This window comes from Narcine bancroftii, chromosome 1 (assembly GCF_036971445.1).
Source record: "Narcine bancroftii isolate sNarBan1 chromosome 1, sNarBan1.hap1, whole genome shotgun sequence".
Taxonomy (NCBI): domain Eukaryota; kingdom Metazoa; phylum Chordata; class Chondrichthyes; order Torpediniformes; family Narcinidae; genus Narcine; species Narcine bancroftii.
In genome coordinates, this window is record NC_091469.1 from 419,074,450 (window position 1) to 419,089,877 (window position 15,428).

General features: G+C 48.0%; 1 protein-coding gene across 10 annotated transcripts in view; it reads left to right on the forward strand.

Annotated features, from left to right (window-relative positions):
• LOC138751590 (secernin-1-like) overlaps positions 1-15,428 on the forward strand; it is a 108,225-nt gene that overhangs the window by 45,600 nt on the left and 47,197 nt on the right. For all 10 annotated transcript variants that reach the window (XR_011350071.1, XR_011350072.1, XR_011350073.1 and 7 more), the window contains exon 7: positions 7,703-7,883. Coding sequence is in view for 7 of the 10 variants with exons in the window: in XM_069914075.1 (XP_069770176.1) it covers positions 7,703-7,883 (181 nt within the window). In the remaining 3 variants the exon portion in view is untranslated. The remainder of the gene's footprint in view (positions 1-7,702; positions 7,884-15,428) is intronic.

Here is a 15,428-nt window from a genome sequence, read left to right on the forward strand (position 1 = left end):
TAGGTGCTGTTACCCACTGTCGCAGCATGCAGTCTGTAACACTGACCACGCTCTTGTACGATGCAGAATTAAACTGCAACCCAAAAAATTCCACAAGGGCACCTCAAAACCATAGCCCCGACTTGACCCCACCGCCTTTAAAGACTCTACTCGCTCAAAGGAGTTCAGGGAGCTCCTCCATAGCCACCCTGCACTGTGCACAGTGGATGAACACCCCGACAACAACTGGACAAGAATGAAAAGCTCTGTTTCTGCTCATGCAAAGACCGCTTTCAGAATCCAGAAACAAAACCAGCCGGACTGGTTTTGTGCAAATGTGGACAAATTTATTTCAATACTGTTGAAGAAAAGAGCAGCCCGCCAAGAACTACAGCAGGACAAGTCCACCTCAACGCTGGCAGCTTACCAGTCTGCTAAGCAGAAAGTTCAAAGAGCCACCAGGACAGCGAGGCAGGAATACTGGAGAGATCTCAGCGCGCCCATCGAGAACATCAGAGGGATGTACAACGGAATCAAAGAAGCTTTAGATCCAGTACCTAAGAAAACTGCTCCACTCCGCACTCTCAATGGGTGTCTCCTCACAGACCTTGACTCTCAACTACACCGCTGGGTTGAACATTACAGCTCTCTCTACGCAACACCAGTCGATGTGGACCCTGACATCATCAACAACACTTTGCCGCAACTACCTGTCCTAGCGGAGCTAGATGCTGAATTTACCATCTTCTTTGGCTTGGCTTCGTGGATGAAGATTTATGGAGGGTATGTCCACGTCTGCTGCAGGCTCGTTGGTGACTGACAAGTCCGATGCGGGACAGGCAGGCACGGTTGCAGCGGTTGCAAGAGAAAATTGGTTGGTTGGGTTTGGGTGTTGGGTTTTTCCTCCTTTGTCTTTTGTCAGTGAGGTGGGCTCTGCGGTCTTCTTCAAAGGAGGTTGCTGCCCACCGAACTGTGAGGCACCAAGATGCACGGTTGGAGGAGATATCAGCCCACTGGCAGTGGTCAATGTGGCAGGCACCAAGAGATTTCTTTAAGCAGACCTTGTACCTCTTCTTTGGTGCACCTCTGTCTCGGTGGCCAGTGGAGAGCTCGCCATATAACACAATCTGGGGAAGGCGATGGTCCTCCATTCTGGAGACGTGACCCACCCAGCGTAGTTGGGTCTTCAGCAGCATGGATTCGATGCTTGTGGACTCTGCCAGCTCGAGTACTTCGATGTTGGTGATGAAGTCACTCCAATGAATGTTGAGGATGGAGCGGAGACAGCACTGATGGAAGCGTTCTAGGAGCCGTAGATGATGCCGGTAGAGGATCCATGATTCGGAGCCGAACAAGAGCGTGGGTATGACAACAGCTCTCTGTACACACTGATCTTTGTGTGTTTCTTCAGGTGGTTGTTTTTCCAGACTCTTTTGTGTAGTCTTCCAAAGGCGCTATTTGCCTTGGCGAGTCTTTTGTTTATCTCGTTGTCGATCCTTGCATCAGATGAAATGGTGCAGCCGAGATAGGTAAACTGGTTGACCGTTTTGAGTTTTGTGTGCCCGATGGATATGTGGGGGGGCTAGTAGTCATTGTGGGGAGCTGGCTGATGGAAGACCTCAGTTTTCTTCAGGCTGACTTCCAGGCCAAACATTTTGGCAGTTTCCGCAAAACAGGACATCATGCGCTGAAGAGCTGGCTCTGAATGGGCAACTAAAGTGGCATCGTCTGCAAAGAGTAGTTCACAGACACATTGCTCTTGTGTCTTGGTGTGAGCTTTCAGATGCCTCAGATTGAAGAGACTGCCATCCGTGCGGTACCGGATGTAAACAGCATCTTCATTGTTGAGGTCTTTCATGGCTTGTTTCAGCATCATACTGAAGAAGATTGAAAAGAGGGTTAGTGCGAGAACACAGCCTTGCTTCATGCTGTTGTCAATGAAGAAGAGTTCGGAGAGCTCATTGCTGTATCTGACCTGACCTTGTTGGTTTTCGTGCAGTTGGATAACCATGTTGAGGAACTTGGGGGGCATCCAAGGCACTCTAGTATTTGCCAAAGCCCTTTCCTGCTCACGGTGTCGAAGGCTTTGATGAGGTCAACAAAGATGATGTAGAGTCCTTTGTTTTGTTCTCTGCACTTTTCTTGGAGCTGTCTGAGGGCAAAGACCATGTCAGTAGTTCCTCTGTTTGCGCGAAAGCCGCACCTTGATTCTGGGAGAACATTCTCGGTGACACTAGGTATTATTCTATTTAGGAGAATCCTAGCGAAGATTTTGCCAGCAATGGAGAGCAGCGTGATTCCCCTGCAGTTTGAGCAGTCTGATTTCTCGCCTTTGTTTTTGTACAGGGTGATGATGATGGCATCACGAAGGTCCTGAGACAGCTTTCCTTGGTCCCAGCAGAGCATGAAAAACTCATGCAGATTGGTATGCAGAGTTTTGCCGCCAACCTTCCAGACCTCTGGGGGGATTCCATCCATACCTGCTGCTTTGCCACTTTTCAGTTGTTCAATTGCCTCATATGTCTCTTCCCGGGTAAGACCTCATCCAGCTCTAGACTCAAGGGCTGTTGAGGCAGCTGGAGCAGGGCAGATTCTTGGACTGAGTGGTTGGCACTGAAAAGAGATTGGAAGTGTTCTGACCATCGATTGAGGATGGAGATCTTGTCGCTGAGGAGGACTTCACCGTCTGAGCTGCGCAGAGGGCTTTGGACTTGGGGTGAGGGGCCATACACCGCCTTTAGAGCCTCGTAAAAACCCCTGAAGTTGCCAATGTCTGCACTAAGCTGGGTTCGTTTGGCGAGGCTAGTCCACCACTCATTTTGGACCTCCCGGAGTTTGCACTGAAGATGGCTGCATGCGAGATGGAAGCCTTGTTTTTTTTGTCTGGCAGGAAGGCTTTGCAAGGTGAGCCTGGTGGGGAGATCGCTTCTTTGCCAGCAGCTCCTGGATTTCCTGGTTGTTTTCATCAAACCAGTTCTTGTTCTTCCTGGAGGAGAAGCCCAGTACCTCTTCAGTGGATTGCAGTATGGCCGTTTTCAGCTGATCCCAGAGGGTTTCAGGAGACGTGTCCATGAGGCAGTTTGCATCCTCGAGCTTTGCTTGGAGGTTTGCCTGGAAGTTTCCTCTCACTTCATCTGACTGCAAGTTTCCAACATTGAACCTCTTTCTGGGGGCTCCACTGTTCTTGAACTTTTGCTTGAAGTGAAGGTTGAGCTTGCAGCGAACAAGCCGATGTTCCATGTGGCATTCTGCGCTAGGCATGACCCTGGTGTGGAGCACATCTCATTTGTCTCTTCCTCGCACCAGAATATAGTCCAGGAGGTACCAGTGTTTGGATCGGGGATGCATCCAGGTAGTCTTCAGACTGTCTCTCTGCTGGAAAAGGGTGTTAGTAATGACAAGCCGCTGTTCTGCACAGAGCTCCAACAGGAGGCGGCCGTTGTCATTGCACTTGCCAACACCATGCTTGCCAAGGATTCCTGGCCAAGTTTCTGAGTCTTTGCCGATGCGAGGGTTGAAGTCGCCAAGGATGACAACCTTGTCAGCTGTAGGGGTGCGTTGGATGAGGTTGCGCAGATCAGTGTAGAACTTGTCCTTTTCTGCTGATTCCGCCTGAAGGGTTGGAGCATAGACACTGATGAGAGTGATGCGTCGCTTGTTTTGAAGGGGGAGTCGCATGGACATGATCCGGTCAGAGTGGCCTGTCGGGAGGTTTTCGAGTTTGGAGGCAATGGAGTTCTTGACCATGAAGCCAACACCAGATAGCCGTCGTTCAGCCTGAGGCTTGCCAGACCAGTAGAGTGTGTAACCCGCGCCGTGTTCTTGGAAGCTGCCTACATCTGCAAGGCAGACTTTGCTAAGAGCGGCTATGTCGATGTTATGTTATCTATGTCGAGTCTGAGGAGTTCATGTGTGATGAGGGCAGACCGACGTTCAGGTCAGTGGCTGTCAGCCTTGTTTAGCATAGTTCTGATTTTCCAGCATGCTAGCTTGAGTTTGTGTGCATCTTTTGAGGGGGAGGATGTGGACATGTCCTCGGGCCTGCGCAAAGGAGGTTTTAGGTGGAGTGCAGTGTGCGCAGTACTGGCCCCACCCAAGCAAGCTGGGACGTGGCAGCGAGGTCCTTGGGTCGTAGGTTTTATATCAGAGTGTCCTTCTCCTATGCAGGTTGCTTAACTGGGCTGAAGAGGCCTGCCTCCCCTTTTAGGTCGAACCATATCTGGAGATCTACGACCACTGTCCACAGTTATGGAGTGGTGCGCCCTGGAATTGGCCTGCATGCGTTTACTCCTGCCGCAGCCCATCACCATCACCAATGAATTTACCATCACCAATGTCAGAAAAGCAGTCCACTGCGTGAAAAATAACAAATCACCTGGAATCGATGGTATCCTTCTGAGATCTTGAAACCTGGTGGTGAAGCGCTCATCTCCGAGCTCACAACACTATTCAAAACCTGCTGGCTCCACTGCTGCATCCCCAAAGATCTGTGGAACACGAACCTTGTGACCCTTTACAAGAATAAAGGTGACCGCCAAGACTGCAACAACTACCATGGCATCTCACTGCTCAGCCTTGTTGGCAAGATACTCAGTCATGCAATCCTCCCCCACGCGCAAACCATCGCCAACAGAATACTGCCTGAAAGCCAATGTAGCTTTCAACCATCTCAATCAACTATCAATATGATCTTCACCTTCCGCCAACTGCAAGAGAGATGCATCGAACAGCGCAAACCCTTCTATGTGTGCTTCATCAACCTCACCAAGGCCTTTGACTATGTCAGTTGCTCAGGCCTATTTCATGTCTTAAAACGTCTTGGCTGCTCTGACACACTACTGTCCATCATCGTCCAGTTTCACAACAACATGCAGGCCACTGTCCAATTCAACGGCTCGAGATCAGAATAGTTCCCAATCCGCTGTGGCGTAAAACAGGGCTGCATACTCGCTCTAGTTCTGTTTGGCATTTTCTTCTCTGCTTTTCTGCGCCGTGCCTTTTCTGGAAGCTTCAGGCATACCCCTGCACTCAAGGAGCTCTGGAAAACTTTTTAATCTGTCATTGCTCTGGGCCAAGACCAAAATCAGAAGAGTTATGATTCAAGAACTGCTCTATGCAGATGATGCTGCCTTTGTGGCTCACTTCCAACCAGAGCTGCAAGTATTGTGTGACACATTTGCATCTGCATACACTGAATTTGGTCTGAAAATTAGCCTGGGCAAGACAGTCGTCTTTAGTCAACAAGCCCACGACACTCCATCTATTACCATCAATGGGTCAGTGCTCGTCTATGTAGAAAAATTCTGCTACTTGGGCTCCACCATGACAACAACGAACTCATTTAATGCAGAACTGGACACGTGCCTGGGAAAAGCATCTACGACCTTCGGACACCTCGTGTCCACGTGTGGGATAACTGCCACCTCTCCACCAAGTTGAAGATCCGAGTCTACGAGGCCTGCATGTTGAGTACTCTTCTCTACGGCTGTAAATCCTGGGTCACATACAGAAAGCAAGAAGGCCGCCTTAACGCATTCCATTTCAGCTGCCTCAGATCCATCCTAGGCTACTCATGGTGCGACAGAGTCACAAACGTCCAAGTCCTGGAGAAGACTGGAAGTACGGTCCTCTACTCAATCACCCATGCTCACTGCCTGCGGTGGGCTGGCCACATTGTCCGTATAGAGGATGGCCAAAGATATCCTCTACGGTGGGCTACCAGATGTTCCCCACCTTGTTGGCCACCCATGACTTCAAAGACGTTATCAAGCGCGATCTCCAGTCATTCCATGTCAACCATAGTGACTGGCAGGACCTCGCAAAAAATCGCACTACGTGGCGTTCCGTGATTCGCAGTGGCACATTACAATGTGCCAACACCTACACAAGGTTCTGTGAGGGTAGAAGAGCTACAAGGCAAGGTGTTCATCTTTGCTCACGAAGGGATGGGCCACGATGAAGATGATTATAATTGATCCTCCTTGGGTGGGTTGTTGATAAAATCATCAACTTTGGCAGCAGAATCTTCATCTAATGAGACAACCTCATGTCAGAATTTGGTGGCCTCATTTGTTCTGTTCCTAATGTGGGACAGAGCCTCAGCATGCTGGAACCATGGACATGGTCTGTGAGGCCAGAAGGTGAGCAGTTTCACAACCACCACGTGGAGCACAGTCATGGCATCCATTCTGCAGGCTTTCTTCCTATGTTTCACTGTTGGGGCTCTAAAGACATTGAGCACCCTTCGGAAGCACCAATCTAGAGGGACTAACTGCAGAGCTCGAGAAACACAGCTACCAGAGAAGAGTCCACGACCAACTGGTTTAATTTTAAACAATCGCATGCCTCACAAAGGGGAGTGATGTCAACGCGCCTCACAAAGGGGAGTGATGTCAACGTGCCTCACAAAGGGGAGTGATGTCAACGCGCCTCACAAAGGGGAGTGATGTCAAAGTGCCTCACAAAGGGGAGTGATGTCAAAGCGCCTCACAAAGGGGAGTGATGTCAATGCGCCTCACAGAGGGGAGTGGTGTCAGCGCACCTCACAGAGGGGAGTGGTGTCAGCGCGCCTCACAGAGGGGAGTGGTGTCAGCGCGCCTCACAGAGGGGAGTGGTGTCAGCGCGCCTCACAGAGGCGGGTGGTGTCAGCGCGCCTCACAGAGGCGGGTGGTGTCAGCGCGCCTCACAGAGGCGGGTGGTGTCAGCGCGCCTCACAGAGGCGGGTGGTGTCAGCGCGCCTCACAGAGGCGAGTGGTGTCAGCGCGCCTCACAGAGGCGGGTGGTGTCAGCGCGCCTCACAGAGGCGGGTGGTGTCAGCGCGCCTCACAGAGGCGGGTGGTGTCAGCGCGCCTCACAGAGGCGGGTGGTGTCAGCGCGCCTCACAGAGGCGGGTGGTGTCAGCGCGCCTCACAGAGGCGGGTGGTGTCAGCGCGCCTCACAGAGGCGGGTGGTGTCAGCGCGCCTCACAGAGGCGGGTGGTGTCAGCGCGCCTCACAGAGGCGAGTGGTGTCAGCGCGCCTCACAGAGGCGAGTGGTGTCAGCGCGCCTCACAGAGGCGAGTGGTGTCAGCGCACTGCAGAATCATTGTCTCTCTGGCATCATGCCAGCAAGGAAGCATTGTGCTTCGTCAACCCACGCGGGTCTGCAAGCGCAAGCGTCTCCAGAGCCACACCATTCTTTGGTGACCGCTTGGTGTGGCGATTCTGCCTGTCCACCTGTGCGGCCACTAGGTCTTCCACAGTGTATCTCAGGATTACCTTTAGTATTCTTTGATATAATTTTCTAAGCTTGGTGCTTGTGTCTCTGATGTTGCATAGGTGACAGGATGAGCTTTTAATGGCCTTGTCTCTTGGTGACTGTGACTTCAGTTTTTTATTGACCATTGTGAAATGTGAAAATTGTGCTCTTGGTCTAGCCACTTTTACATTCCTCATCACATTGCTGTATAAATGTTTGAAGCTTTTAAAATTGAACAATTCCGTGACGCATAATTATACGAATAGCTTTGCTTTTGAAATTCTGAATCTTAGTGGGATAATTACAGCACCGTAAGGTTAATCACACTGTTGAAAAACTGAAATGATTCTGCATATAAGAAATCATTTTTAACATGGACCTTAACATATGCGTTACATTTCTTTTGTTTCCTACAATTGTTCAGTTGTTGGGAAAAAAAATTGGCAGTTGTTGATGGGAAAATAAAATCTCAATGTATTTGTTTTAGGTCTGTCTTCAAACCCTTCATCTTTGTAGATAACGTCAAGCCATTCCCAAAAACACAATCTCCAAGTTTTGGTGATGAAGATTCAGCAAAGCAGGAGCCGCACTTTCAGGGCAGACCTGATCGAAGGCACGAGCTGTATCTCGCACATGAGTGTGCCAGGTCAGACGTGGAAACTGAAGAGGTAGGAAACTTTCAGATATCGCTTTATACCATGATGTTTTTGAATCTCACATTTCCTCGCAGGTTGATATCGATGAGACTTTAATTAGATTTCATAGTGATTCTGGTGTCACTGTAAAAAGGGCATAAAATATCATTCATAATTTATACTGAGCATTATAAATAATGCAGGGTCAGGAGTTGCAAATAAAGTGCGACTTACAAATTTTTCTTTGGTACAGAAATTATATTTTTGATTACCAAATTCATTGATTTAATTTATTTGACATAACCTTGCAGCTTCATAACCTATTCCCAGAAAATCTCTCCACTTCTATAATTGTGCCTGACTTGTATCTAATTGTTTAATGTTTCAGTCTTCATATGGGTCCCTGCCCCAAGCTTCTTCCACTGATGCTGTTTGACCTACTGAGTTTCCTTAGAAAATTATATGTTTAATGTTTAATCCTTTTTGCTGTTTTACTTTACTTTATTTTCCCAAAGTCTGCTTGATAATTGCCTTATTTTAAACCTATAAAGCAGTGGACTATAGTTTCTCATTTTGTAAAGTTTATCCAAATTTTGTCTGAACTTTATAAAGTAGGGAGGTTTTTAGTACAGTATCTGACACTTACAGGGATCGCGAATGCTAGAAATGCGTATTTTCCCAGTTGACTGAGACTCTTCCAATGCCTAACAAATGCACCTGCATTAAGAATACATCATTTGGGGGTGTGGCGTGATGGCGTAGGTGGGAGACATGAGGAGGCACCTCTCCCATCAGAACTACTAAAAATTCAATTTTAAAAGTTTTGTTAAGTTTTTTTAATTAAATATTTTCATAAAGCACTGTTCACTCCAATAATGAGAAAATCAAAGTCTCAGAGTTTTAAAAAAACGATCCAGAGGCAACTATCAACTACTGAAGAATTTGGGCCTACCTTTGAGATGGGGCCTGGAGAGTCGATTTCTTATCATCCGCGTCCACAGAGACCACCTTCAGGGAAGGTACAGTTGACTCCAGTGCCAACTCCTCAGAGCATCGGAGCCCGGTGACGTCTTCCCTTGGACTACAAAGAACAACCGCGCATGCGAAGGAAAAGGTGAAGTCATTAGTAGAAGTGAAGAATAAGAGGCCTATCCAGGCTCAGAAGAAGAGGAAACTTTTCATTATCCAGACCCTGCAGTTCAGTTGGATAGTTTGTTTAAACAAATTGAAATTATGTCAAAGTAAATGAATCAAAGTATTTCATCTTTAAATAATCAATTTACTGGTATGAAGAAGAAAATGCTCACCATTAAGACTGATGTGGCCAAGTGTGTGAAGCTGGTGGATAAAGTACAGGATGAAGTGAAGAAGATTGAAGAGGATTTTCATGGTTGTAGTGATGTTGAGCGATGTAAAGAAAGGATGGGACAGATGGAGGATTCTTTCACTGGATGGGAAACACAACAAAATGATTTATTAAAGAAGATTGATGCTTTGGAGAATCAGAGCCAAAGGAATAATGTTAAAATTGTTGGTTCACCTGAAGATTTTGAAGGGGTAGACCTGGAGCAATTGTTTCAGAAATGGATTCCTGATGTTTTGGGAAAGGAATATTTTCAAAATGGTTTAGAACTGGATAGAGCTCATAGAGCAATTAGGAAAAAGCCTTCTCCTGGACAACCGCCACATTCCGTATTAATCAGGTGTCTGCGTTATGAAGATAGAGAACTGATTTTATGGGTTGCAGTTCAAATGCAAGACAAAAATCAAGGTCCTTTGGTGGTCAAGAATAATAGTTTTTTTTCTATGCAGATTTGAGTCAAGCTGTTATTAAACGTTGTAAAGAGTTTAATTCTGCCAAAGTTGTTTGGTAGAAGAAAGCATATAAATTTTCTTTTTGATACCCTGCTATTCTTAAGTTTTTTTTTTAATGGAGATTTTCAATCCCAGTTTTTTAGTGATAATACTAAAGCTCTTACATTTGCTAATTTGGTAATAAACAGAAGAAAATTCAAGAAAGTTTTTCTCAACAATTGAAACCAGCTCAAGGAGAAGAAGAATGGTGTGCAAGAGAGGGAATGTCATCAGTTGGTTGAAATTGACTGGTGATGATCAAGTTAACAGAGATTTGGAGGAAGCTTGTCATACTTGAAATGATTTACTTACTTTTTTTTATTGATTGTTCTGTTTGAGGGAGGTTTGTTTCTCCTTCCGAAGTCATTGGCCACTTTGTGGCATTAGTCACTTCCTGTATGATTGAAGGAGGTAGTACTGTGGTACAGTTCTTTTTTTTTTGTTTTTGGCTTTTTTTTGCTGTTATGGGTTTTTTTCTCTTATTCTTTCTATTGAGGAGATGTATCATTTTTTGTATATTGATCATGGATTGGAGTCCCACTGCATGGGGCATGGAGATTTTTATGAGATAAATTAAGATGATGACCAATCTAAATGTTGGTATTTTTAATGTTAATGGGGTCAATAATCAAATTAAAAGAAAAAGATTTTTGGCTTGTAGGTAAAATGTTGAAAGTTGATATTAATTTTCATTTGTATGTATTAAATTATTTACTGTTGTTTTAAAAACTTAAAAATTATTTGAATCCCTGGAAAGATTTACCAATTACATTAACAGAGTTAATTGCATTACGATTAATATTTTTCCTTGGATTCAAGATCTTTTCCAATCTATTCCTTGTAAGATTCCTTAAAAAAAATTTTTTAAGATTTGAATTCTATTGTGAGGAAGTTTCTATGCAAAGAAAAAATGGTAAGTGTATCTTTACAAAAATTAACTTGGAAATATGAATTAGGAGGTCTACAGCTTCTGAATTTTCAATATTATTACAAAGCGGCTGTGGTGCGCTGTTAGACAGAATCAGACACACACAAGGTAAAGACTGTACACAGGCTTTAATCCACAAAGACTTCCACAGAGCCAGGCTGGCTGTGGCTGCAGCAACTCTGTGTGAGGACTCAGGAGGCCGACGCAGGCTTATATCCCGGAGGGTGATTGACAGCCGGCCAGGTGTTGTCCTGTCTTCTTACACTCCTGCAGGTACAGAGGTTTCCCCCTGCAGTAGGCCAGTGGTGTACCACCACATTCACCCTCTTCTTTAAAATTGTCCCATGGGGGGGGCAGTAACAAGGAATCGCACCCACTATGTACATAAAATATTTACAGATTGAGACGATACGGCAGCCACCGGGGTCTTTGTGATCATTGTAGGACTGGCTCCTGGTCACTGATCAGAGGGGAAGTGGGGAGGTTGGCGGCAGGGGTGTGTGTGTGGCTGGTGTGGTGTCGTGTGGAAGGGGGGCCGAGGTTGACGTATACGACTCATATTGGATGGGTTGGGGGGCAGATTCATCTCCCAGGGCTGAAGCAGGCCCCTGGTGGTCAAGCGGGTCCTACGTGCCCCATAGATGCCTGGGGATGGGGATGTATGCCTCGTCAGCGTCGTCCTGGGTTGGATGGTGGCGTGGTGTGGTGGGTGCTCCTGCTGGTGCCAGGTCCTTGAGAAGGTGTTCTCCCTGTCACTGTCGAACCTAACGTAAGCATAGTCATGGTTTGCATGAAGGAGGGAAACCTGCTCTACCAGAGGGTCCTGGAGAAGAAAGCAACAGGGCACCCCTCTTGGTTGAGGGTAGCAGCGAGGGCTACGTCAGAGACATTGCTCTCCAACTGGAAGGGGGAGTCCTCATCATGGCGTCCGGGATGTCTTGCCTGATGCAGGTGAAGGCTGCCTGCGCCTCAGGTGGGAGAGGAAAAGCTGTGGCTTGGGCTAGTGGGCGGACCTTGTCCGAGAAGCAAGGGACCCACTGCGAGTAATAAGAGAACAGGCCCAGGCACCTGCGGAGGGCCTTTAGCATGGGGGGGGGGGGGGGGGGGGGGGAGGGGTAACTCCATTAATAGGTGTATCCTTTGTGGATCTGGGCCGACGACTCCATGGGCCACAATGTACCCCAGGATGGCGAAGCGGGTGGTGCTGAACACACACTTCTCCTTGTTGTAAGTGAGGTTCAGCTCCGCAGTCGTCTGGAGGAATTTTTCCAGGTTAGCATTGTGGTCCTGCTGGTCATGGCCACAGATAGTGACGTTATCCAGATATAGAAATGTTGCTTTCAGCTTGTGCCGGTCTACCATGCGATCCATCTCCCGCTGGAAGACGGAGACCCCGTTCGTGACCCCAAAAGGAACCCGGCGGAACTGGTACAGGTGCCTGTCTGCCTCAAAGGCGGTGTAGGGCTTGTCCTTTGGGTTGATAGGGATTTGGTGATACGCCGACTTCAGGTCAATTGTGGAGAAAACCCGGTAGCGGGCTATCTCATTGACCATGTCGGCGATCCTCGGCAGGGGGTAGGCATCCAGCTTGGTGTACCGATTAATGGTCTGGCTATAATCCACGACCATCCTCAGCTTATTTCCCCCTTTGACCACCAGGACTTGGACTCTCCAAAGGCTGTTACTGGGCTCTCTAATGCCTTCCGCCAGGAGTCACCGCACCTCCGACTTGATGAAGTCCCTGTCTGCAGCGCAATAGCACCTACTTCTGCTGGCGATCGGCTTGCAGCCTAGCGCAAGATGTAGAAAGAGCGCAGGTGGGGTGATGCGCAGTGTGGAGAGGCTGCAGGTTGGCCGGGGCTGGTAGATTGGCATGCTGTGCAATATGAGTGGAGGTTGGGGCCCCCTGAAGGCAAGGGTGACACTCTGCAGGTGGCACTGGAAATCCAGGCCCAGGAGGAGTGGTACGCAGAGTTTGGGCATGACCAGGAGCCTGAATCCTCTGTAAATCTCCTCTCCCACCATTATATCAACCGAGCAGCGCCCTCGGGTACCAACAGTGTTATCCTTGGTGGCGAGGGCGATCGAGCAGGTGGTGCGGTGGACTTTAACCTTAGGGAGTGGGCCACGCTTGGGTGAATGAAGCTCTCGGTGTTGCCACTGTCCAACAGGCACTTTGTTACCCGCCCATTGAGTCGCACGTCCATCATCGAGCGTCCAAGATCATGGGGGATGTCCCTAGTCAGCGAGGTGGCGCCCAGGACCGTGTCGGAGTCGTCGCTATCCGGAGGGATGGGAAGTGTTGATAGGGTAGCCTGGTCATCACCCGTGTTGACCACAACGACATCAGTCGTTCGGTGCAGCATGTGGTAGCCGATGGTCTCCAGAGGTGTGGGCAGCATCGGTAGGGCAGCCTGGTCATCGGCCATGTTGACTATGTTGCCGTCGGTCGCTGGGTGCGGCGTGCAGCAGCTGATGGCACCCAGAGGCGTGGGAAGCGTCGGTAGGGTGGCCTGGTCATCGCCCATGTTGACCACGTTGTTCTCAATGTCATCGGGGGCCCTCCGTGTCGGGCGCTGCCTGGCCCAAGATGGCAGCAGCACGTGGGGAGCCACTGTGTGGCTGGCCTCCTTCCACAGCCATGTCCGCTGCACCAGGGGAAGTGACATCATCACGGCCGGCGGCAATTATGTCATTACGTCAACCGGAAGTGGCATCGCTGTAGTTCTCAGTGAGCGGTGCTGGCGAGGGTGGGGGCTGGTGCAGATGCTTAGCGCACACGCTGTGATGGTCGCTGGCGGGGCCGGATGTTGCATGGTCGAAGTCGGGGAAGGGGGAAGTCGTCGCGGGGACAGTGGTGCCGCCTGGCATGTGCACGTGGGTGGGGCGGGATCATAGAGGACTGCTGAGCTGCCGGCAGGTTTAGAGAGCCACACTTTTGCAAATTGGCCTTTCTTGCCACATCGGGAACAATACTGGTTCCTAGCTGGGCAGTTTTGGCGTGATCGTCGATCTGACCCACACCAGGACCCACAGTACTTACAGGGGCGCCGGGCATCTGCCGCAACGACGTTCTCCTCCCCAGCTCGGCCTGAGGCTGCAGCTGCAGTGTGAGAGGGCCATGAGTGAGCCTGGGGGAACCTGGAATCTAAGGCTTTGATGTGCAGGGCTGCTGCTTCCAGGGTTTGGACCACTTCCCCAGTCATGGTTAGGGCATAGATGTTGTCTTTCAGCAGCTTCTGCCAGATGGCCCTCGAGCGTAGCCCTCGGATGAAGGCGTCCCGGATCAGCCCCTCGAACTTCTCTACACCTACCCCGGGTTCAGCCAAACACGGGGGTTGGGCCAACTCTCGCAAGTGTCCCAGGTAAGACTCAGCCGTCTCCCAGGGTTGCTGGGCTCAGGTGTTGAGGAGGTACCTTGCACAGACCACATTCATGCTGGGCTTGTACAAGTTCTTGAGAGTGTCCATTGCGCTCTTGTACATGGAGCAGCCTTTGGTTACCTGGAAGGTGCGGGGACCCAGCTTTGATCGGAGTAGGACCAACCTCATCCGATTGGAGTGTGTCTGAGCTTCACGTGTCTCGATGATTGTATCGACCTCGTGCTCCAAGATCTCGAAGCGTGTCTGGAATTTAGGGTGGCATGGGTCGACCTCGAGGCTCCCCGTGTTCAGGAGTTTTTTCATGGCAGCCGTGGGAAAATTTTGTGGATAAATTGTGGTGCGCTGTTAGACAGAATCAGACACACACAAGGTAAAGACTGTACAACAAACTTTAATCCACAAAGACTTCCACAGAGCCAGGCTGGCTGTGGCTGCAGCAACTCTGAGTGAGGCCTCGGGAGGCCGGCGCAGGCTTATATCCCAGAGGGTGATTGACACCCGACCAGGTGGGGCTTGATCCATTCAGGCCGACTGATTGACAGCCAGCCAGGTGTTGTCCTGTCCTCTTACACTCCTGCAGGTACAGAGGTTTCCCCTTGCAGTAGGCCAGTGGTGTATCACCACAGCGGCACAATTAAAGTCCATTAATAGAATGTTTGATTTGGTAAAGTCATTGGTATAGGCAAACAGTGAATTATCTCAAATTGGTGAGAAGATGGATCATTTTATTTATAAATGGAATTTTAAGTTATTACATAATTATAATTTACCTATGTTGATACATTTAATGGAATTATGCAATAAAATAAATGATGTAATAGGTACATAAGGGAAAATTACAAGTAAAACACCTTTATATCAGAATAAGCTTTTTCCTTTAACACTTAATGATCAGTTTTTTTAAATTATGAGACCAAAAAGGAATTAAATTTGTACAAGATTGTTATGAAGCAGGTTATTTTATTTCTTCAAAGAATGAAAGAAAAATATGAAACATCATCAAATACTCTTTTTGTTATTATCAAATTAAAGCTTTATTATTGGATAATTTTGGATTCATTTTACAGTTATCTAGACGATCTAAATTTTACTTATGGATGGTGGGGAAAAGGGATTTATATCTGAAATGTATTCATTATTACAGAATAAAATGCCTAAGTTAGATCTAGGTTAAAATGGGCAAAAGATTTAGGAATAGTAATAAATCAAGAAGATTGGAGAAATTTATGTAAAGATAGTATGACTAAAATTGTTAATGTGAGATATCGGTTAGTTCATTATAATTTTATACATCAATTATATTTAACTCCAGAAAAATTAGAGATATAATTTAATTTCTTCAGGTTTATGGTTTAGATGTCAGAAGCAGTAGGTTTTTTTTTACTTTCTACTTGGTCGTGTGAAATGGTAAAA